The 23,102-nt window shown below is 54.3% G+C and overlaps 1 protein-coding gene across 8 annotated transcripts in view; it reads right to left on the bottom strand.

Annotated features, from left to right (window-relative positions):
- cpeb3 (cytoplasmic polyadenylation element binding protein 3) overlaps nucleotides 1-23,102 on the bottom strand; it is a 142,677-nt gene that overhangs the window by 90,737 nt on the left and 28,838 nt on the right. For all 8 annotated transcript variants that reach the window (XM_041209584.1, XM_041209578.1, XM_041209580.1 and 5 more), the window contains exon 4: nucleotides 15,176-15,235. In XM_041209584.1, coding sequence (XP_041065518.1) covers nucleotides 15,176-15,235 — 60 coding nt within the window. The remainder of the gene's footprint in view (nucleotides 1-15,175; nucleotides 15,236-23,102) is intronic.

Below are 23,102 nucleotides of genomic sequence, written 5' to 3' on the forward strand. Positions count from 1 at the left end.
GGGCGGGCGGGCGAGGGAGGGAGAGAGAGCGGGCGGGCGAGGGAGGGAGACAGCGGGCGGGCGGGCGAGGGAGGGAGAGAGCGGGCGGGCGGGCGAGGGAGGGAGAGAGCGGGCGGGCGAGAGAGGGAGAGAGAGCGGGCGGGCGAGAGAGGGAGAGAGAGCGGGCGGGCGAGAGAGGGAGAGAGAGCGGGCGGGCGAGAGAGGGAGAGAGAGCGGGCGGGCGAGAGAGGGAGAGAGAGCGGGCGGGCGAGAGAGGGAGAGAGAGCGGGCGGGCGAGAGAGGGAGAGAAAGTGGGCGGGCGAGAGAGGGAGAGAGAGCGGGCGGGCGAGAGAGGGAGAGAGAGCGGGCGGGCGGGCGAGAGAGGGAGAGAGAGCGGGCGGGCGGGCGAGGGAGGGAGAGAGCGGGCGGGCGGGCGAGGGAGAGAGAGCAGGCGGGCAAGAGAGGGAGAGAGCGCGGGCGGGCGAGAGAGGGAGAGAGAGCGGGCGGGCGAGGGAGGGAGAGAGCGGGCGGGCGGGCGAGGGAGGGAGAGAGCGGGCGGGCGGGCGAGGGAGAGAGAGCGGGCGGGCAAGAGAGGGAGAGAGAGCGGGCGGGCGAGAGAGGGAGAGAGAGCGGGCGGGCGAGAGAGGTTGAGAGCCCGCCCGCGCGCGCGAGAGAGAGAGAAAGAGCCCACCCGCGCGCGCGAGAGAGAAAGAGCCCGCGCGCACGCGAGAGAGAGAGAGAAAGAGCCCGCGCGCGCGCGAGCGAGAGAGAGAGAAAGAGCCTGCGCGCGCGCGCGAGAGAGAGAGAAAGAGCCCGCGCGCGCGCGAGAGAGAGAGAGAGAGAGAAAGAGCCCGCGCGCGCGCGAGAGAGAGAGAGAGAGAGAGAAAGAGCCCGCGCGCGCGCGAGAGAGAGAGAGAGAGAAAGAGCCCGCGCGCGCGCGAGAGAGAGAGAGAAAGAGCCCGCGCGCGCGAGAGAGAGAGAGAAAGAGCCCGCGCGCGCGAGAGAGAGAGAGAGAGAGAAAGAGCCCGCGCGCGCGCGAGAGAGAAAGAGCCCGCGCGCGCGCGAGAGAGAAAGAGCCCGCGCGCGCGCGAGAGAGAAAGAGCCCGCGCGCACGCGAGAGAGAGAGAGAGAGAGAAAGAGCCCGCGCGCGCGCGCGAGAGAGAGAGAGAAAGAGCCCGCGCGCGTGCGAGAGAGAGAGAAAGAGCCGGCGCGCGCGCGCGCGAGAGAGAGAAAGAGCCCGCGCGCGCGCGAGAGAGAGAGAGAAAGAGCCCGCGCGCGAGAGAGAGAGAGAGAGAGAGAGAAAGAGCCCGCGCGCGCGCGAGAGAGAGAGAGAGAGAGAGAGAAAGAGCCCGCCCGCGCGCGCGCGAGAGAGAAAGAGCCCGCGCGCGCGAGAGAGAAAGAGCCCGCGCGCGCGAGAGAGAAAGAGCCCGCGCGCGCGAGAGAGAAAGAGCCCGCGCGCGCGAGAGAGAAAGAGCCCGCGCGCGCGAGAGAGAAAGAGCCCGCGCGCGCGAGAGAGAAAGAGCCCGCGCGCGCGAGATAGAGAGAGCCCGCGCGCGCGCGAGAGAGAGAGAGAGCCCGCGCGCGCGCGAGAGAGAGAGAGAGAAAGAGCCCGCGCGCGCGCGCGTGAGAGAGAGAGAGAGAAAGAGCCCGCGCGCGCGCGCGTGAGAAAGAGAGAGAAAGAGCCCGCACGCGCGCGCGAGAGAGAGAGAAAGAGCCCACGCACGCGAGAGAGAGAGAGAGAGAGAGAGAGAAAGAGCCCGCGCGCGCGAGAGAGAGAAAGAGCCCGCGCGCGCGAGAGAGAGAGAGAGAAAGAGCCCGCGCGCGCGCACGCGAGAGAGAAAGAGCCCGCGCGCGCGAGAGAGAGAAAAAGAGCCCGCACGCGCGAGAGAGAGAGAGAAAGCGCCCGCGCGCGCACGCGAGAGAGAGAGAGAAAGAGCCCGCGCGCGCGAGAGAGAGAGAAACAGCCCGCGCGCGCGAGAGAGAGAGAAACAGCCCGCGCGCGAGAGAGAGAGAGAGAAAGAGCCCGCGCGCGCGCGAGAGAGAGAGAGAAAGAGCCCGCGCGAGCGCGAGAGAGAGAAAGAGCCCGCGCGAGCGCGAGAGAGAGAGAGAAAGAGCCCGCGCGAGCGCGAGAGAGAGAGAGAAAGAGCCCGCCCGCGCGCGCGAGAGAAAGAGCCCGCGCGCGCGAGAGAGAAAGAGCCCGCGCGCGCGAGAGAGAAAGAGCCCGCGCGCGCGAGAGAGAAAGAGCCCGCGCGTGCGAGAGAGAAAGAGCCCGCGCGCGCGAGAGAGAAAGAGCCCGCGCGCGCGAGAGAGAGAGAGAGAGCCCGCGCGCGCGCGAGAGAGAGAGAGAGAGAAAGAGCCCGCGCGCGCGCTTGAGAGAGAAAGAGCCCGCGCGCGAGAGAGAGAGAGAGAGAGAGAGAAAGAGCCCACGCGCGCGCGAGAGAGAGAAAAAGAGCCCGCGCGCGCGCACGCGAGAGAGAAAGAGCCCGCGCGCGCGCGCGAGAGAGAGAAAAAGAGCCCGCGCGCGCGCGAGAGAGAGAGAGAGAAAGAGCCCGCGCGCGCGCACGCGAGAGAGAAAGAGCCCGCGCGCGCGCGCGAGAGAGAGAGAAAAAGAGCCCGCGCGCGCGAGAGAGAGAGAGAGAGAGAAAGTGCCCGCGCGCGCACGCGAGAGAGAGCGAGAAAGAGACCGCGCGCGCGCGAGATAGAGAAAAAGAGAGAAAGAGCCCGCGCGCGCGCGCGAGAGAGCCCGTGCGCGCGCGAGAGAGAGAGAAAGAGCCCGCGCGCGCGCGAGAGAGAGAGAGAAAGAGCCCGCGCGCGAGAGAGAGAAAGAGCCCGCGCGCGAGAGAGAGAGAAAGAGCCCGCGCGCGCGCGCGAGAGAGAGAGAGAGAAAGAGCCCGCGCGCGCGAAAGAGAGAGAAAGAGCCCGCGCGCGCGCGAGAGAGAGAGAGAAAGAGCCCGCGCGCGCGCGAGAGAGAGAGAGAGAGAGAAAGAGCCCGCGCGCGCGAAAGAGAGAGAAAGAGCCCGCGCGCGCGCGAGAGAGAGAGAGAAAGAGCCCGCGCGCGCGAGAGAGAGAGAGAGAAAGAGCCCGCGCGCGCGAGAGAGAGAGAGAGAAAGAGCCCGCGCGCGCGAGAGAGAGAGAAAGAGCCCGCGCGCGCGCGAGAGAGAGAAAGAGAGAGAGAAAGAGCCCGCGCGCGTGCGAGAGAGAGAGAGAGAGAGAGAGAGAGAGAAAGAGCCCGCGCGCGCGCGAGAGAGAGAGAGAGAAAGAGCCCGCGCGCGCGCGAGAGAGAGAGAGAGAGAAAGAGCCCGCGCGCGCGCGAGAGAGAGAGAGAGAAAGAGCCCGCGCGCGAGAGAGAGAGAGAGAGAAAGAGCCCGCGCGCGCGCGAGAGAGAGAGAGAGAGAAAGAGCCCGCGCGCGCGCGAGAGAGAGAGAGAGAGAAAGAGCCCGGCGCGCGAGAGAGAAAGAGCCCGCGCGCGCGAGTGAGAGAGAGAGAGAGAGAAAGAGCCCGCGCGCGCGCGAGAGAGAGAGAGAGAAAGAGCCCGCGCGCGCGCGAGAGAGAGAGAGAGAGAAAGAGCCCGCGCGCGCGCGAGAGAGAGAGAGAGAAAGAGCCCGCGCGCGCGCGAGAGAGAGAGAGAAAGAGCCCGCGCGCGCGCGAGAGACAGAGAGAGAAAGAGCCCGCGCGCGAGAGAGAGAGAGAGAGAGAGAGAGAAAGAGCCCGCGCGCGAGAGAGAGAGAGAGAGAGAGAGAAAGAGCCCGCGCGCGCGCGCGAGAGAGAGAGAGAGAAAGAGCCCGCGCGCGCGCGCGAGAGAGAGAGAAAGAGCCCGCGCGCGCGAGAGAGAGAGAGAAAGAGCCCGCGCGCGCGCGAGAGAGAGAGAAAGAGACCGCGCGCGCGAGAGAGAGAGAGAGAAAGAGCCCGCGCGCGCGCGAGAGAGAAAGAGCCCGCGCGCGCGCGAGAGAGAGAGAAAGATCCCGCGCGCGCGCGAGAGAGAGAGAGAGAGAGAGAGAAAGAGCCCACGCGCGCGCGAGAGAGAGAGAGAGAGAGAAAGAGCCCACGCGCGTGCGAGAGAGAGAGAGAGAGAGAGAGAAAGAGCCCGCGCGCGCGCGCGAGAGAGAGAGAGAAAGAGCCCGCGCGCGCGCGAGAGAGAGAGAGAGAAAGAGCCCGCGCGCGCGCGAGAGAGAGAAAGAGCCCGCGCGCGCGCGAGAGAGAGAGAGAGAAAGAGCCCGCGCGCGAGAGAGAGAGAGAGAGAGAGAGAGAAAGAGCCCGCGCGCGAGAGAGAGAGAGAGAGAGAGAGAGAAAGAGCGCGCGAGAGAGAGAGAGAGAGAGAAAGAGCCCGGCGCGCGAGAGAGAGAGAGAGAGAGAGAGAGAGAAAGAGCCCGGCGCGCGAGAGAGAGAGAGAGAAAGAGCCCGCGCGCGCGCGAGAGAGAGAGAGAGAGAAAGAGCCCGGCGCGCGAGAGAGAAAGAGCCCGCGCGCGCGAGTGAGAGAGAGAGAGAAAGAGCCCGCGCGCGCGCGAGAGAGAGAGAAAGAGCCCGCGCGCGCGCGAGAGAGAGAGAGAGAAAGAGCCCGCGCGCGCACGCGAGAGAGAGAGAAAGAGCCCGCGCGCGCGCGAGAGAGAGAGAAAGAGCCCGCGCGCGCGCGAGAGAGAGAGAGAGAGCCCGCGCGCGCGCGAGAGAGAGAGAAAGAGCCCGCGCGCGCGCGAGAGAGAGAGAAAGAGCCCGCGCGCGCGCGAGAGAGAGAGAAAGAGCCCGCGCGCGCGCGAGAGAGAGAGAAAGAGCCCGCGCGCGCGCGAGAGAAAGAGCCCGCGCATGCGAGAGAGAGAGAGAGAAAGAGCCCGCGCGCGTGAGAGAGAGAGAGAGAAAGAGCCCGCGCGCGCGCGAGAGAGAGAGAGAAAGAGCCCGCGCGCGCGAGAGAGAGAGCCCGCGCGCGCGAGAGAGAGAGCCCGCGCGCGCGAGAGAGAGAGCCCGCGCGCGCGAGAGAGAGAGAGAGCCCGCGTGCGTGCGCGCGAGAGAGAGAGAGAGAGAGAAAGAGCCCGCGCGCGCGAGAGAGAGAGAAAGAGCCCGCGCGCGCGAGAGAGAGAGAGAGAGAAAGAGCCCGCGCGCGCGCGAGAGAGAGAGAAAGAGCCCGAGCGCGAGAGAGAGAGAGAGAGAGAAAGAGCCCGCGCGCGAGAGAGAGAGAGAGAGAGAGCCCGCGCGCGCGAGAGAGAGAGAGAGAGAGAGAGCCCGCGTGCGTGCGCGCGAGAGAGAGAGAGAGAGAAAGAGCCCGCGCGCGCGAGAGAGAGAGAGAGAAAGAGCCCGCGCGCGCGCGAGAGAGAGAGAAAGAGCCCACGCGCGCGCGAGAGAGAGAGAGAGAGAAAGAGCCCGCGCGCGCGCGAGAGAGAGAGAGAGAAAGAGCCCGCGCGCGAGAGAGAGAGAGAGAGAGAAAGAGCCCGCGCGCGCGAGAGAGAGAGAGAGAGAGAAAGAGCCCGGCGCGCGAGAGAGAAAGAGCCCGCGCGCGCGAGTGAGAGAGAGAGAGAGAGAAAGAGCCCGCGCGCGCGCGCGAGAGAGAGAGAGAAAGAGCCCGCGCGCGCGCGCGAGAGAGAGAGAAAGAGCCCGCGCGCGCGAGAGAGAGAGAGAAAGAGCCCGCGCGCGCGCGAGAGAGAGAGAAAGAGACCGCGCGCGCGAGAGAGAGAGAGAGAGAAAGAGCCCGCGCGCGCGCGAGAGAGAAAGAGCCCGCGCGCGCGCGAGAGAGAGAGAAAGATCCCGCGCGCGCGCGAGAGAGAGAGAGAGAGAGAGAAAGAGCCCACGCGCGTGCGAGAGAGAGAGAGAGAGAGAAAGAGCCCACGCGCGTGCGAGAGAGAGAGAGAGAGAGAGAGAAAGAGCCCGCGCGCGCGCGCGAGAGAGAGAGAGAAAGAGCCCGCGCGCGCGCGAGAGAGAGAGAAAGAGCCCGCGCGCGCGCGAGAGAGAGAGAGAGAAAGAGCCCGCGCGCGCGCGAGAGAGAGAGAGAGAAAGAGCCCGCGCGCGAGAGAGAGAGAGAGAGAGAGAGAGAGAGAGAGAAAGAGCCCGCGCGCGCGAGAGAGAGAGAGAGAGAGAGAGAAAGAGCGCGCGAGAGAGAGAGAGAGAGAGAAAGAGCCCGGCGCGCAAGAGAGAGAGAGAGAGAGAGAGAAAGAGCCCGGCGCGCGAGAGAGAGAGAGAGAAAGAGCCCGCGCACGCGCGAGAGAGAGAGAGAGAGAAAGAGCCCGGCGCGCGAGAGAGAAAGAGCCCGCGCGCGCGAGTGAGAGAGAGAGAGAAAGAGCCCGCGCGCGCGCGAGAGAGAGAGAAAGAGCCCGCGCGCGCGCGAGAGAGAGAGAAAGAGCCCGCGCGCGCGCGAGAGAGAGAGAGAGAAAGAGCCCGCGCGCGCACGCGAGAGAGAGAGAAAGAGCCCGCGCGCGCGCGAGAGAGAGAGAGAAAGAGCCCGCGCGCGCGCGCGAGAGAGAGAAAGAGCCCGCGCGCGCGCGAGAGAGAGAGAAAGAGCCCGCGCGCGCGCGAGAGAGAGAGAAAGAGCCCGCGCGCGCGCGAGAGAAAGAGCCCGCGCATGCGAGAGAGAGAGAGAGAAAGAGCCCGCGCTCGTGAGAGAGAGAGAGAGAAAGAGCCCGCGCGCGCGCGAGAGAGAGAGAGAAAGAGCCCGCGCGCGCGAGAGAGAGAGCCCGCGCGCGCGAGAGAGAGAGCCCGCGCGCGCGAGAGAGAGAGCCCGCGCGCGCGAGAGAGAGAGAGAGAGAGAGCCCGCGTGCGTGCGCGCGAGAGAGAGAGAGAGAGAGAGAAAGAGCCCGCGCGCGCGAGAGAGAGAGAAAGAGCCCGCGCGCGCGAGAGAGAGAGAGAAAGAGCCCGAGCGCGAGAGAGAGAGAGAGAGAAAGAGCCCGCGCGCGAGAGAGAGAGAGAGAGAGCCCGCGCGCGCGAGAGAGAGAGAGAGAGAGAGCCCGCGTGCGTGCGCGCGCGAGAGAGAGAGAGAGAGAGAAAGAGCCCGCGCGCGCGAGAGAGAGAAAGAGCCCGCGCGCGCGAGAGAGAGAAAGAGCCCGCGCGCGCGAGAGAGAGAGAGAAAGAGCCCGCGCGCGCGAGAGAGAGAGAGAAAGAGCCCGCGCGCGCGAGAGAGAGAGAGAAAGAGCCCGCGCGCGCGAGAGAGAGAGAGAGAAAGTGCCCGCGCGCGCGAGAGAGAGAGAGAAAGAGCCCGCGCGCGCGCGAGAGAGAGAGAGAGAGAAAGAGCCCGCGCGCGAGAGAGAGAGAGAGAGAGAGAGAGAGCCCGCGCGCGAGAGAGAGAGAGAGAGAGAGCCCGCGCGCGCGCGAGAGAGAGAGAGAGAGAGAGAGAAAGAGCCCGCGCGCGCGCGAGAGAGAAAGAGCCCTCGCGCGAGAGAGAGAGAGAGAAAGAGCCCGCGCGCGCGCGAGAGAGAAAGAGCCCGCGCGCGCGAGAGAGAGAGAGAAAGAGCCTGCGCGCGCGCGAGAGAGAAAGAGCCCGCGCGCGCGCGAGAGAGAGAGAAAGAGCCCGCGCGAGAGAGAAAGAGCCCGCGCGCGCGCGAGAGAGAGAGAAAGAGCCCGCGCGAGAGAGAGAGAAAGAGCCCGCGCGAGAGAGAAAGAGCCCGCGCGCGCGCGCGCGAGAGAGAGAAAGAGCCCGCGCGCGCGCGAGAGAGAGAGAAAGAGCCCGCGCGAGAGAGAAAGAGCCCGCGCGCGCGCGAGAGAGAGAGAAAGAGCCCGAGCGCGAGAGAGAGAGAGAGAGAGAAAGAGCCCGCGCGCGAGAGAGAGAGAGAGAGAGAGCCCGCGCGCGCGAGAGAGAGAGAGAGAGAGAGCCCGCGTGCGTGCGCGCGAGAGAGAGAGAGAGAGAGAAAGAGCCCGCGCGCGCGAGAGAGAGAGAGAGAAAGAGCCCGCGCGCGCGCGAGAGAGAGAGAGAGAAAGAGCCCACGCGCGCGCGAGAGAGAGAGAGAGAGAAAGAGCCCGCGCGCGCGCGAGAGAGAGAGAGAGAAAGAGCCCGCGCGCGAGAGAGAGAGAGAGAGAAAGAGCCCGCGCGCGCGCGAGAGCGAGAGAGAGAGAAAGAGCCCGCGCGCGCGAGAGAGAGAAAGAGCCCGCGCGCGCGCGAGAGAGAGAGAAAGAGACCGCGCGCGCGAGAGAGAGAGAGAGAGAAAGAGCCCGCGCGCGCGCGAGAGAGAAAGAGCCCGCGCGCGCGCGAGAGAGAGAGAAAGATCCCGCGCGCGCGCGAGAGAGAGAGAGAGAGAGAGAGAAAGAGCCCACGCGCGCGCGAGAGAGAGAGAGAGAGAGAGAAAGAGCCCACGCGCGTGCGAGAGAGAGAGAGAGAGAGAAAGAGCCCGCGCGCGCGCGAGAGAGAGAGAGAGAAAGAGCCCGCGCGCGCGCGAGAGAGAGAGAAAGAGCCCGCGCGCGCGCGAGAGAGAGAGAGAGAAAGAGCCCGCGCGCGAGAGAGAGAGAGAGAGAGAGAGAGAAAGAGCCCGCGCGCGAGAGAGAGAGAGAGAGAGAGAGAAAGAGCGCGCGAGAGAGAGAGAGAGAAAGAGCCCGGCGCGCGAGAGAGAGAGAGAGAGAAAGAGCCCGGCGCGCGAGAGAGAAAGAGCCCGCGCGCGCGAGTGAGAGAGAGAGAGAAAGAGCCCGCGCGCGCGCGAGAGAGAGAGAGAGAGAAAGAGCCCGCGCGCGAGAGAGAGAGAGAGAGAGAGAGAGAGCCCGCGCGCGAGAGAGAGAGAGAGAGAGAGAGAGCCCGCGCGCGCGCGCGAGAGAGAGAGAGAGAGAGAGAGAAAGAGCCCGCGCGCGCGCGAGAGAGAAAGAGCCCTCGCGCGAGAGAGAGAGAGAGAAAGAGCCCGCGCGCGCGCGAGAGAGAAAGAGCCCGCGCGCGCGCGCGAGAGAAAGAGCCCGCGCGCGCGAGAGAGAGAGAGAAAGAGCCCGCGCGCGCGCGAGAGAGAAAGAGCCCGCGCGCGCGCGAGAGAGAGAGAAAGAGCCCGCGCGAGAGAGAAAGAGCCCGCGCGCGCGCGAGAGAGAGAGAAAGAGCCCGCGCGAGAGAGAAAGAGCCCGCGCGCGCGCGAGAGAGAGAGAAAGAGCCCGCGCGAGAGAGAAAGAGCCCGCGCGCGCGCGCGCGAGAGAGAGAAAGAGCCCGCGCGCGCGCGCGCGAGAGAGAGAAAGAGCCCGCGCGCGCGCGAGAGAGAAAGAGCCCGCGCGCGCGCGAGAGAGAGAGAAAGAGCCCGCGCGCGCGCGAGAGAGAGAGAAAGAGCCCGCGCGCGCGCGAGAGAGAGAGAAAGAGCCCGCCCGCGCGCGCGCGAGAGAGAGAGAAAGAGCCCGCCCGCGCGCGCGCGAGAGAGAGAAAGAGCCCGCCCGCGCGCGCGCGAGAGAGAGAAAGAGCCCGCCCGCGCGCGCGCGAGAGAGAGAAAGAGCCCGCCCGCGCGCGCGCGAGAGAGAGAAAGAGCCCGCCCGCGCTGCGCGCGAGAGAGAGAAAGAGCCCGCCCGCGCGCGCGCGAGAGAGAGAAAGAGCCCGCCCGCGCGCGCGCGAGAGAGAGAAAGAGCCCGCCCGCGCGCGCGCGCGAGAGAGAGAAAGAGCCCGCCCGCGCGCGCGCGCGAGAGAGAAAGAGCCCGCCCGCGCGCGCGCGCGAGAGAGAAAGAGCCCGCCCGCGCGCGCGCGCGAGAGAGAAAGAGCCCGCCCGCGCGCGCGCGAGAGAGAGAAAGAGCCCGCGCGCGCGCGAGAGAGAAAGAGCCCGCGCGAGAGAGAAAGAGCCCGCCCGCGCGCGCGCGAGAGAGAGAAAGAGCCCGCCCGCGCGCGCGCGAGAGAGAGAAAGAGCCCGCCCGCGCGCGCGCGAGAGAGAGAAAGAGCCCGCCCGCGCGCGCGCGAGAGAGAGAAAGAGCCCGCCCGCGCGCGCGAGAGAGAGAGAAAGAGCCCGCCCGCGCGCGCGAGAGAGAGAGAAAGAGCCCGCCCGCGCGCGCGCGAGAGAGAGAAAGAGCCCGCCCGCGCGCGCGCGAGAGAGAGAAAGAGCCCGCCCGCGCGCGCGCGAGAGAGAGAAAGAGCCCGCCCGCGCGCGCGCGAGAGAGAGAAAGAGCCCGCCCGCGCGCGCGAGAGAGAGAAAGAGCCCGCCCGCGCGCGAGAGAGAGAGCAAGAGCCCGCCCGCGCGCGAGAGAGAGAGAAAGAGCCCGCCCGCGCGCGCGAGAGAGAGAAAGAGCCCGCCCGCGCGCGCGAGAGAGAGAAAGAGCCCGGCCGCGCGCGCGAGAGAGAGAAACAGCCCGGCCGCGCGCGCGAGAGAGAGAAACAGCCCGGCCGCGCGCGCGAGAGAGAGAAAGAGCCCGGCCCGCGCGCGCGAGAGAGAGAAAGAGCCCGGCCGCGCGCGCGAGAGAGAGAAAGAGCCCGGCCGCGCGCGCGAGAGAGAGAAAGAGCCCGCCCGCGCGCGAGAGAGAGAGAGAAAGAGCCCGCCCGCGCGCGAGAGAGAGAGAGAAAGAGCCCGCCCGCGCGCGAGAGAGAGAAAGAGCCCGCGCGCGCGCGAGAGAGAGAGAGAAAGAGCCCGCGCGCGCGCGAGAGAGAGAGAGAAAGAGCCCGCGCGCGCGCGAGAGAGAGAAAGAGCCCGCGCGCGCGCGAGAGAGAGAGAGAAAGAGCCCGCGCGCGCGCGAGAGAGAGAGAGAAAGAGCCCGCGCGCGCGCGAGAGAGAGAGAGAAAGAGCCCGCGCGCGCGCGAGAGAGAGAGAGAAAGAGCCCGCGCGCGCGCGAGAGAGAGAGAGAAAGAGCCCGCGCGCGCGCGAGAGAGAGAGAGAAAGAGCCCGCGCGCGCGCGAGAGAGAGAGAGAAAGAGCCCGCGCGCGCGCGAGAGAGAGAGAGAGAGAGCCCGCGCGCGCGAGAGAGCCCGCGCGCGCGCGAAAGAGCCCGCGCGCGCGCGAGAGAGAAAGAGCCCGCGCGCGCGCGAGAGAGAAAGAGCCCGCGCGCGCGCGAGAGAGAAAGAGCCCGCGCGCGCGCGAGAGAGAAAGAGCCCGCGCGCGCGCGCGAGAGAAAGAGCCCGCGCGCGCGCGAGAGAGAAAGAGCCCGCGCGCGCGCGAGAGAGAGAGAAAGAGCCCGCGCGCGCGCGAGAGAGAGAGAAAGAGCCCGCGCGCGCGCGAGAGAGAGAGAAAGAGCCCGCGCGCGCGCGAGAGAGAGAAAGAGCCCGCGCGCGAGAGAGAGAGAGAGAGAGAAAGAGCCCGCGCGCGAGAGAGAGAGAGAGAGAGAAAGAGCCCGCGCGCGAGAGAGAGAGAGAGAGAGAAAGAGCCCGCGCGCGAGAGAGAGAGAAAGAGCCCCCGCGCGCGAGAGAGAGAGAGAAAGAGCCCGCGCGCGAGAGAGAGAGAAAGAGCCCGCGCGCGAGAGAGAGAGAGAAAGAGCCCGCGCGCGAGAGAGAGAGAGAAAGAGCCCGCGCGCGAGAGAGAGAGAGAAAGAGCCCGCGCGCGAGAGAGAGAGAGAAAGAGCCCGCGCGCGAGAGAGAGAGAGAAAGAGCCCGCGCGCGCCCGAGAGAGAGAAAGAGCCCGCGCGCGCCCGAGAGAGAGAAAGAGCCCGCGCGCGCCCGAGAGAGAGAAAGAGCCCGCGCGCCCGAGAGAGAGAAAGAGCCCGCGCGCGCCCGAGAGAGAGAAAGAGCCCGCGCGCGCGCCCGAGAGAGAGAAAGAGCCCGTGCGCGAGAGAGAGAGAAAGAGCGCGTGCGCATGCAAGAGAGAAAGATCGCGAGCGCGCGAGAGAGAGAAAGATCGCGAGCGAGAGAGCAACGCCATTAATTGGCCCTTGAAGATCTAGTCACAATCCCTGCATTGTGACTATCATGTACTCTCCCTCTAGTAAGCTATATACAAGTACTGCCTTCTGGATGTATACTTCAGCTTATCTGAAAGGAGGTACCAACAACACAAAAACATTTATTCAAGTGAAGTCAAAACACACACATGGAATGCACAAGATTACAAAACAAAAACAGAATTACCTGGAAAAACTCAGCAGGTCTGGCAGCATCAGCGGAGAAGAAAAGAGTTGATGTTTCGAGTCCTCATGACCCTTCAGCAGAACTGGGTGAATCCAAGGAGAGGGGTGAAATATAAGCTGGTTTAAGGTTGGAGGCGGGGGGGGGGGGGGGGGAGGGAAGTGGAGGGGGTTGGTGTGGCAGTGATAGGAGCAGATCATCAAAAGATGTCACAGACAAAAGAACATAGGTGTTGAAGTTGGTGATATTATCTAAATGAATGTGCTAATTAAGAATGTGTGGTAGGGCTCTCAAGGTACAGCTCTAGTGGGGGTGGGGTGGAATAGACAAAAAGGTAATAAAAAGGTATAGATTTAAAAATAATGGAAATATGTCGAAAAAAAATCTATATAAATTATTGGAAAAAACAAAAGGAAGGGGGAAGAAACAAAAAGGGGGTGGGGAAGGAGGAGGGAGTTTAAATCTAAAGTTGTTGAATTCAATCTTAAGTCTGGAAGGCTGTAAAGTGCCTAGTCGGAAGATGAGGGGCTGTTCCTCCAGTTTGCGTTGGGCTTCACTGGAACAATACAGCAAGCCAAGGACAGAAATGTGGGCAAGAGAGCAGGGTGGACAGACCGCAGGTGTTCTGCAAAGTGGTCACCCAGTTTACATTTGGTCTCTCCACTGTAGAGGAGACCACATTGGGAGCAACGAATGCAGTAGACTAAGTTGGGGGAAATGCAAGTGAAATGCTGTTTCACTTGAAAGGAGTGCTTGGGCCCTTGGACGGTGAGGAGAGAGGAAGTGAAGGGGCAGGTGTTACATCTTTTGCGTGGGCAAGGGGAGGTGCTATAGGTGGGGGTTGAGGAGTAGGGGGTGATGGAGGAGTGGACCAGGGTGTCCCGGAGGGAACGATCCCTACGGAATGCCGCCAGGGGGGTGAAGGGAAGATGTGTTTGGCGGTGGCATCATGCTGGAGTTGGCGGAAAAGGTGGAGGATGATCCTTTGAATGCGGAGGCTGGTGGGGTGATAAGTGAGGACAAGGGGGACCCTATCATGTTTCTGGGAGGGAGGGAGAAGGCGTGAGAGGGCAGATTACAAAACGTCTATAAGGCAACCAAAGTGACGTATGAGAACACTTAAGTATTCAACTCTCATGAGGAAGGTCATACCTGTAGGTAGGTAATCAATATTCTTCGTTTGTTCAACTTCCAGATACAAAGGCAGAACAAGGAATAAAAAGTAATTTTCTTCATTCCTAAGTTTACAGGCAGTATGAAATACCATAGAACCAATATGGTTATCTTACTATATTAAAGACATTAGTACGTCACAATTGCTTACATATTACTCCACCTAAATCTTTGCAAATGGTGTCAAGGAGAAACCTTTTGCACACTCACCACCAATCTAGCCACAATATAAATAAAATGAACAGCCAGTGTTCACCACTGGCTAGAGAATTTTCAGCTGAAATACATTCTAAAGCTATTCAGCCACAGACAGTTTTAAAAGTAAATTAATTCATCTGTTCTTGTATCAAAATTTATAAATGTCTAAATTTGCAAATATTGTTGGTTCTATCCACATGGAATATGACCCAATCGTGTAATGACTTCTTTCAAGGGTATGTTGTAGAATACAAGCTTCAGCACTGCAATATTCTGTCACAAACAGAATTCAATTTTAACAACAAATTTCTGGCCTGGAATACAGATCTTGTATCTGGTAAACTAAACTTGCTCAAGTGGTCACATGCAGTCTTCGCTGAAGCTATTCTGTGTAGCTCAAGTATTGAGCAAAAAAAAGATATGTTTCATCAGCACAAAGATCAACGGCATGACTTCAAGAAAGACAAAAAAGTTAGGAGAAAAACCTTCAAGATGGTGATTTTGTCTGGCCGGATTCTCACTGACTGCTCTCGAATATAAAGCTGGCCTAGTCATATTACTTGGAGCTCAAGACTATTTGTGTACTAAAATGCAAATGCGTATGTTCCCTAAATTAGACATCTAATTTGGTTAATAAAGCAATGTCACAAGAATTTTGTCTGCACACCAACAATTACTTTCATCTTCTGCAATAATGAAGCTCTCTCTGGAAACAAGATCAGGGAAGGTTTAATTGGAGTGGTCCCATGAAAAGACCCAGTTCATGCAACATTTCCTGATGGCAAAACCCAGAATCCTCAAGCAGAATTGCAGATGAATCTTGCTTCTCTCAACTTTAGGGAAAAAAAACATTTAAGGTGCTTCATCTTGAAGTGAAGTAAACTGAATGTAGGGAGGCTACGCCCAAATTTATCTGGTATCTTACAAATGGCTGAATTTTATGGGCATTTTCTCAATTCGATGAATCCTAACTTCCCTGCTGAGGTGCAGCAGTGGTTTTTGTCAAGGTTCATCCCAAGTAGCTCTGTAACGCAGGACTCTGTGCTCCACGGGATGTTTCCAAGGACACACACACAGAGGCCAACATCAACTGCAGCTGGGGCCTCATCAACTCGGTGTAAGGCGCTCTTTGGTCTGCCCGAAACTCACTGATCTTCCAGTGCAAAGAGTTGTCTTTGACGGAGTGTTGTAGATTGGGACATTCCAAGGTCCAGGACTACATTGCTCAGGGACGCACTAAAGCTTGGGGCAGCTGCCACAGAGGCACAATGGAGAAGGGTTGCTGTCTAAGGCCTTTCAGCCATGGTACACCAAGGGGCTGGAAAATTTGTAGAACCCCTCAGGCTGTATGAATAGAAAAGTATTGAAATTGTATTGAGACATCTCAGAGAGGGACGTGCTGTATGAAGGAAAGTTGAATTCAATTGCACTTTTTATAATTTTTCAATTTGAAATGATTTGCCTCCCGGGTGCATGCTTGACATGGAATGTATATTGAAAATATGAAAAGAATTACAATTGTATAGAGGCACCCAAGTTGAGTTTTATGGCATATTTTATCATTTTCAAGTTGAAATGTTTTGTAATGTACTTTCACAAATGTAATGAATAAAATATATTTTGAGAAAAAAAGCACACTGCATTTATTCCACATCAAAATAAAACTCAGTTTTGACTGAAACCAACCTGATTTATCACCTGTCCCATGATGCAGCAATTGCACAAGTTAAAACAAATCCATGGGCTAAACACAACAGCAGCTGCCTTTGCCCAGCATGAATAAAACACTCAGTGCCAAGGTGATTATGTCTTGTACTGCTTATTTTGTTTTATACTTTCAAGTAAACTTAAATAAAAACTGTTGGGTGCCTCAAATCAATGAAAACTTTTCAAACATACAAAAATTACATGAAATAACAGTACTTACTATTATTTAGTGCCACAAGGTTATCTGTTCCTGGATGAGGGAAATTAAGGCCCAAGCGTCCTGCAAAATAAAATAGTTACTGAAAAGGTTGTTAGTATATTTCTGACCTATATTTCCAAACTCAAGTAACAAACTGTAATCTGCCTCACTATGCAACACAAAAAGGTTAATCCAAGTCTATTGGAAAAATGGATCATCTTGAAGCACATTCCATGAAGTAATTGCTACATTTTACCTAAAGTGAAAGATAGGTAGACATTTAGTTATGATTCAAAAGGATGAAACAGCTTTCTTTTCCTCCCGCCATGAAATCTATACTATAATCATGTTACCTGCCCTAAAAAAGCCGATTTGTTATCTTAAACAACCGTTACAAGTACTGTTTAACAAATTAAAATATAGCTAGAATGAGGAGAGGCATTATCTTAAATTATATACTGTCGCACCAACATATTGAAACGATTAGATAAAGTATTTCCATCTACAGAATGTGTCACTTAATTTAGGATGCAACATATTGGTCACTCATCTAAAATCACTTTTTTAAAAATGTCAGAGCTAAACAGAATTGCCATAAACCCCAAAAAATCAAAAATCAAGAAGAGCATCTAACAAATTAGTAGTCAAAAACGTCTAGAATATCACAAAGTAGTAAAAACAAATATCATCTTTCAACTGTGAATCATTTACAACAGGATCAGTTATAAAATTTATGCCAGAATGAGACAGCAGTTCTCTTTCTCCCTGCACTAAACAGGGATTTTTAAAAAAATATATTGTTAGATATCTTAAGCATAATTTAAACCAAGCTTCAGATAACTGTAGTTGAAATAGTTCCCTTATTTCTATCATAGGAATGGCCAATACACAGAACAGTTGAAATACATCCTGTTTCGACAAGAAATGTCAACCTTTGTTGTCAGCGTCACTATTGACCTTCAAACTGGTTAAGCCAAAGTGTACTTGGTAGTATATTTTGTAGTCAAAAACATTATGTTTAGTGGATAAACATTGAGTATTTTGTTCTAAAGGGATTCAGATTGTTCATTGTTTAAAAGCATTGGCATACAGTATAATAGAACTGGAAGATTATCCTATTCCTGATAGCCTGGCAGTGAAGGATAGAACCAGTGCCTAATCTTTACACACTGTACATTTTTATTTAGAGATGTGCTTTACAAACATGCACCTCCAAACTCAACAACCAGTTTCAGACTACTCCTACACACACAGTAACACAAAATGAAGCCCCAGATAATACCAACAAACCAAGTACAATAAAGCATTCAATTAATATATAGTTAACTAATATGCAGTTTTTTCCAGGTAATTCTGTTTTTGTTTTGTTTTGCAGTTTTAATTGTTGGGTATCAAAAACTGATGGCCAGAAGACTGCTGTTTACAGCATATCCACTTAAATGTTAAGTGATTAATTTCTGAGCTGCTTGAATACTGGAAATAATTTGTTTGACTATCCAAAGAGCCTACTTTAACAGAAAACTGGCAAGCTGTGTTAGGATCTCCTTTGTTTCTTTGAACTGCTACCACACAAGAGTGCTATCTCCAACGTAATGTTCTACCAGAAATTTTAAAAATGCTAAAATGCAGTGGAAAGATTTTGCACATCAACTAATGACATTAGTTTCTTGCCATGCATTTCTCCTTCTGTACATTATCCAACTTGTAAATAAAACTGATCATTAGTGTTAGCCTGAAGGCAATGGTCTGAAAGCATACTATTGTACATTATACCTTAATTGAGGACCATTGGTACACAATTCCACACTCAGTACACAGAAATGTGCAGGTTTAAGTCCACAGGAGAGTCAGTCCATTTACAGAAATTGATTCTCAGCCACTAAGTAAAAGTCATGGAAGAAAGCCTGAAGCGCCATAATGTTTAAAGTCACAAGTAGTTATTAATGGATCAACAGATGAAAATCTTGCATGCACAATAGATTAAAATCCAATTTCATCATGTTCAGCAGACCAATTTATCAAATGTATGGTGCTTGAAGACATGACACTTCAGTTTTATTAAAGCTTAGTGAACATAGCAGGCATTTTAAATTAAATTAATGAACATAGTAAAAGACAAAGTTCCATCAAAAATAAAAATGCTGGAAACAGGTCTGCAGGACAGACAGCATCTGTGGAGGAAGAAACAGAGTTCCATGTTTCAGGTTGATGGCCTTTCATCAGACCCAGAAAGATCTCTCAATCCTCACTCATTTTGGTTTGAAAACATGAGTTATTTTACGCATCTCATATAGCTTCATGGGTTTGTGTTCTAAATCAGGAGTTTGTGACCTTTTTGCTACTATCCCCTTTATTTTAATAAATTCCATGGAGCCATATAACACAAGTTCTTTTCTGTATTAAGATTAGTTATACCATCAAATTTTCATATTTATTATTATTTTTGTTTCACTTAATTTGAAGCTTGTTACTGGCTCCATCACATCATAAGAATCAACAGCAAATTGACACAAAGAATATCAGCTGGAATATCACATGCGACATGCAGTCAAGCTCTAGGCTCAAAGCAAAATGGTATACCTTATAAACAAAGCGAACTTTCATGGCTGTTTACCATGTGTGCACATTGAAATTTCCAAATATATGGACTAAATCTCTTTAGTACTGAAGCTCTCAAGCCTATGAATATAAAATGACTTGTAAAACCTCATCAGGAAATGGGATTTCTCTGAAAAGCACTGCAAGCAAATTAGTGAAGGCAATATCACTAGTCCTTAAAAGCTTTTCTGTAAAACCCATAGTTTTTGTTGTCTGTGGTTAATGATGCAGATTTTTATGGGGTGAGGGGGCAGGGAAGCAGGGGCGGGAATGCAAAGTGGGAAGAGGCAGCAAGAAAGTTTTAATGTAAATCGGTTTCTTAACTGCACTATGTGGCTTTTGTTTGCTTTCCCAGCTGGAATTTCAGTTTTTCAAAAGAGAAAGACTAGCAGTTCAAACTATAATGCTGCACACATGACCTCAGCTGACTGGACACTAGCTCGCTCTGGTTTCATTACAAACATTTGCCAACTAGCCTTACTTCTCTGTTCTTTGCCACCATCATTTTAAATGGATTAGCATGTATGCTGCCAATTTAATTTTAAAATATAGTGACTTGCGCTTAATTATGTACACTGCCCAATTGTTCAGAAGGTTAGTTCAGTAAAGCTACATTTTGTGCCATGTAATTAGCATTCAGCTATCCTTTCATTACACCAGTGTTGGCCTCTGCCCTACTTTCTGGAATTCTCTCCCCAAATCCCTCTTGCTTCTCCACCTTTGGAAAACAAAAACACTCCTCAAAGCCTAATGGAAAAGTATTGTTGTGTGGATGCTGGAAAGCTGAAGTACAAACAGAAAATGCTTGAAATACTCAGCAGGTTGTGGCTGCATCTGTGGAGAGAAAGGGAGTTAAAGCTTCAAGTCTGTGACCTTTCATCTGAACTGAGAAAAGTTAGCGATTTAATAGGTTTCAAGAATGGGGTGGCCGGGACAAGAAATCAAGGAAGGCCTGTGGTAGGGTGGAAGACTAGAGAGATTTAATGACAGGAAAGTTAGTCTTCCATGGGCAAAGGGAATAGTGATGGGGCAAGAAAAGAAACAAAAAGATGTGCTAGAGCCGGTCTTCTGAAAAAACAAAACAAGCCAACAGAAAGGAAACAAAATAGAGCAGTTTACAGTCTAAAATTGTTGACTCAATGCTGATTCCAGAAGGCTATAAAGTGCCTAATCACCATAGTTGACTTCCCAGAACCACAATAGGGTACCCTTTCTCTTCACCTTCCATTCCACCAGCCTCTGTATTCAATGGATCATTTTCCACCATTTCTGCCACCTCCAGCCGATGCCACGATCAAATACATCTTGCCCTCCGTTTCAGCATTCCGAAGGGACTGTTCCTTCTGTGAAACCCTCATTCATTCCTCAGTCACCTCCAACACCTCATCCCTTCCCACAGCACCTTTCCATGCAAACGCAGGAGCTGTTTCACCTGCCCTCTCACCTCCTCTGTCCTCACCGTCTGAGGCCCCAAATATACTTTCCAGGTGAGTAATTTACGTGTACTTCTTTCAATCTGGCATGTTATATTCGCTGCTCAAACTGTAGTCTCTTGTACACTGAGGAGACCAAATGCAGATTGGGTGACTGCTTTGTGGAACACCTCCATTCAGTCCTCAAGCATGACGCTGAGCTTCCAGAGCCTGTCAATTAAATTTTTCACCTTGCTCTCACACTGATATTTCTATCCTTGGTTTACTTCACTGTTCCAGTGTAGCTCAATGTAAGCTTGAGGATCAGCTCCTCATCTTTCAATTAGGCACCAACATCCTTCCAGACTCAATGAGTTCAACAATTTCACATCATAATCTACGCTCCATTTTGTTTCCGTTACATTATTTGTTTCCTTTTCTTTCAGCCAACACTACACCTGCTCTAAGGACGCCTTTTGTTTCTTGGTTTCTTTTCTTGTCCCATCACCATTCTTTTTGGCCCAGCAGGATTAACCTTCCTGTCATTCAATCTCTCCTGTCTTCAACCCTGTCAGGCCTTCTTTTTGTCCTTGTTCCACCCATCTCTTGCTGTGTCAAAATCCTGGAACTCCCTCCCTAACAGCACTGTGGGTGTACCTATATCACGTGGACCACAGCGGTTCAAGAAGGCAGTTCACCACCACCTTCTCAAGGGCAATTAGGAATGGGCAATAAATGCTGGCCCAGCCAGCGAAGCCCACATCCCATAAACGAATAAGAATCTCTTACTTTTCCCGGTTCTGATCAAAGATCACAGATCTGAAATGTTAACTCTTTCGCTCCACAGATGCTGGCATAACCTGCTGAGTATTTCCAGCATTTTCTGTTTTTACTCACCAAAGCCTCCCTTTTGGACCACAACTTCAACCATCTCTCCTACCTCTTCCACCGTTACCCAACGCCAGTTCCTTTATCTTTCTCTCCCCCACCACTTCAACTTGTAAAAGGGAGTGGGAAATCTTCTGTTACAGGTGCTATATAAATGAACATGGTAGTAATTGTGCATTGTCAAACAGGTAATGCCCATCTCTATACTGTAAATACTCACTCACTGCATACTAAATTGTGATGTGACTTTATTTATTAATTCATGAGTTGTGGGATTGCTGGCTAGGTCAGAATTTATTGCCCATCCTTAACCGCCCGTGAGAAGGTGGTGGTGAGCTGCCTTCTTGTACTGCTGCAGGTCATATGGATTAGGTACACTCACAGTGCTGAGAGGAATCGAGTTTCAGCTGACTTGGCACAATCTACATCTACTTGCACAACTAACCAATCTAGTTCAACAGATAGCTTTGGAGTTGGAGGAGGAAAGTGGAATGAGGTGGGTGGTACTGTGGAAAGTATTATGACATGGTGCCAAAAAGAAATTGACAAAGGATTTAATACTCAAAATGTCCAACCAATGCAGGGCAAAAGAAGCGGATTGACTGTCAAACAATATAACCGGGCCAGTAGAATATAAGCCGGATGAAGTCATTCTTTAACTGTACAGTGCCCAGGTCAATCCACACCTTGAATACATCGTCAGTTTTTGGTAACTGAGATACATGGGATATATTCAAAAGAAACAGTGAAGAAGACTCAGAAAGTTGATACATAGTATCAGGGCTCTGAGGATACACTGCGGAAATGTGGGTTTTTCAGGCTTGAAAGGAGATTTTAATTAAGATGGTGATTTTAATGACAGACAGCAAATGGTAAGAAAAAGGTAGATCAAAAAAACACAAGTTATTCTACATATTTGCAAGCACAGCAAAAAACTTCGAGTTAGATTACAGTATAATTTTCAGCACAAGTTGCAAGTGCAAACATGTTGAAGAGCATGAATCACATGCTATCTGGTAGATAATGCATAGGGAGAGTTCTGCATTCCTTTTGTTTTCGGGAAAAAATAGTTTTCTATGGTTTTGTCATCAAGTTTACCCTACTATCGAGCTCAACTCTTGGACTTGCCAGTGCTTTAATTTCTTACCCAATGACAAAATTATTGTTTGGGTTGTAATGTTAGCAAACCGTAGGCATTCACTGTCATTAATCTGAAATGGGCACCAACTTCTGGCAATCGTAACTGACAATTAAACGCAGAAATTCTGAGGCTCGTGAGTGATACCCCACTCTTCCAGAGGGTGTCTGTTGAAGTCCTCGCAGGTGGAAATCAGTTACAAATCAAGAATTAACGAGAGCTTACACTTATTGTACTATTATTCTCGCTTGTAAAATCCTTAAAGTTGTGCCTTGCTGAATAAGGTGTATCACGTTTTCTTTTAAATTTATACATGATGTATGGGGCACCACTGGCAAAGCCAGCATTATTAATCATCTCTAACTGCCCATTGGAAAGTGGTGGTGAGTGTACCAAGTCAAAATTACTCAATCTCTGGCCTGAGAAACTAATGTTACATTTTGGGTGCTGGTGAGGGGGGTGGGGTGGGGTTGGGGGGGTGGGGGGAGAAGAGAATGCCAAATTCATTCCATGATTAAAAATTAATCCATGGAATTTTTAAGTTTATGATGTTTCAGCATCTACCTTAATCCCATGTGTATATACACCCATCCATATTTCACTTTCTGCAAAATTAAAAAGTGAATGATAAAACATGCTTGTTATTTCCTGGTTTGTTGCCTATGAGAATTCTTCAATGTGCTGTTTAGCCTGCGTGCTGTTACATCACTATTGCTGGACACCAGAGATTCCCTACAGCTGGTGCCAGAATGAAATTAACATTGGGAAAGGTGAAATTCATGCCAAAGAGCTTACTAGATCTTTGTGAGCAGCCACCTTAAAAAAGGTCAGGAGTGAATGCCACCACTGTGTCGCTGACTCCAAAGTTCTGACTGAAGGAAAGCAGGTTCAAACCTTACCCTCTGGCCCTCATCAGTTAAGTCACTATGAGATTGTACCAAGGGCCAATCAAAAAGGATCAATGCTCAGTCGGAGCACTCTGGCTTCAATGAGAAAAATGTTGGTTCAAGTCCCACACCAGAGACTCGAGTGCATAATCTAGGTTGACAATTTAGTGCAGTTCTGAGGGAATGTTGCATGGGTTGGAGGTGTAATTTTTTCAGATAGAAGCTAAATCAAGGCCCACTCTACCCTTTCAGGTGGATGGAAAATATCTCAATACACTATTCAAAGAAATCCCCATCAGTGTCCTGGCCAATATTCATCCTTCAAACAACATCACCAAAACAAATGATCCAGTCATTATCTCATTGCAGTTCATGGACCTTGCTGTGTCTAAATTGGCTGCCAGATTTTCCTCCATTACAACAGCAACTACACTTGAAAAGTACTCAGGTTAACAGTCAATAGCTGTAAAGCTCTTTTGGAATATCCTGAGGTTATGAAAATCACGATATAAATGCATGTATTTTTCCCCCCTTCCTGAGGATGTAAGGGTGTGACAGCTGAAGAATCAATTACCAATGATGGAACACAGGAAATAAGAGGAGTAAGTCATTCCACCTCTCAAACCTGAACTAAATCATGGCTGATCATCTACCTCAAATGCTATTTTCCCACACTATCCCCAAATCCCTAAATGTCTTTAATATCTAGAAATCCATCGATCTTTGTCTCGAATATACTCGATGACTGAGCTTCCACAGCCCTCTGGGGTAAAGAATTCAAAGATTTCTCACCCTCTGAGTCAAGAAATTCCTCATCAGTGTCCTAAATGTCCTGCCTCTTATTTTGAGACTGTCCCCACTCTGGTTTCAGAAACCCCAGCAAGGGTAAACATCCTTCCTGAATCTACCCTGTCGAGCCCTGCAAGAATTTTGTATGCTTCAATGAGATCACCTTGCATTCTTCTAAACCCTGGAGAATACAGGCCCAGTCTCCTCCTCTATCTCTCCTCATCGGACAATCCTGC

Source organism: Carcharodon carcharias, chromosome 17 (genome assembly GCF_017639515.1).
Source record: "Carcharodon carcharias isolate sCarCar2 chromosome 17, sCarCar2.pri, whole genome shotgun sequence".
NCBI lineage: Eukaryota > Metazoa > Chordata > Chondrichthyes > Lamniformes > Lamnidae > Carcharodon > Carcharodon carcharias.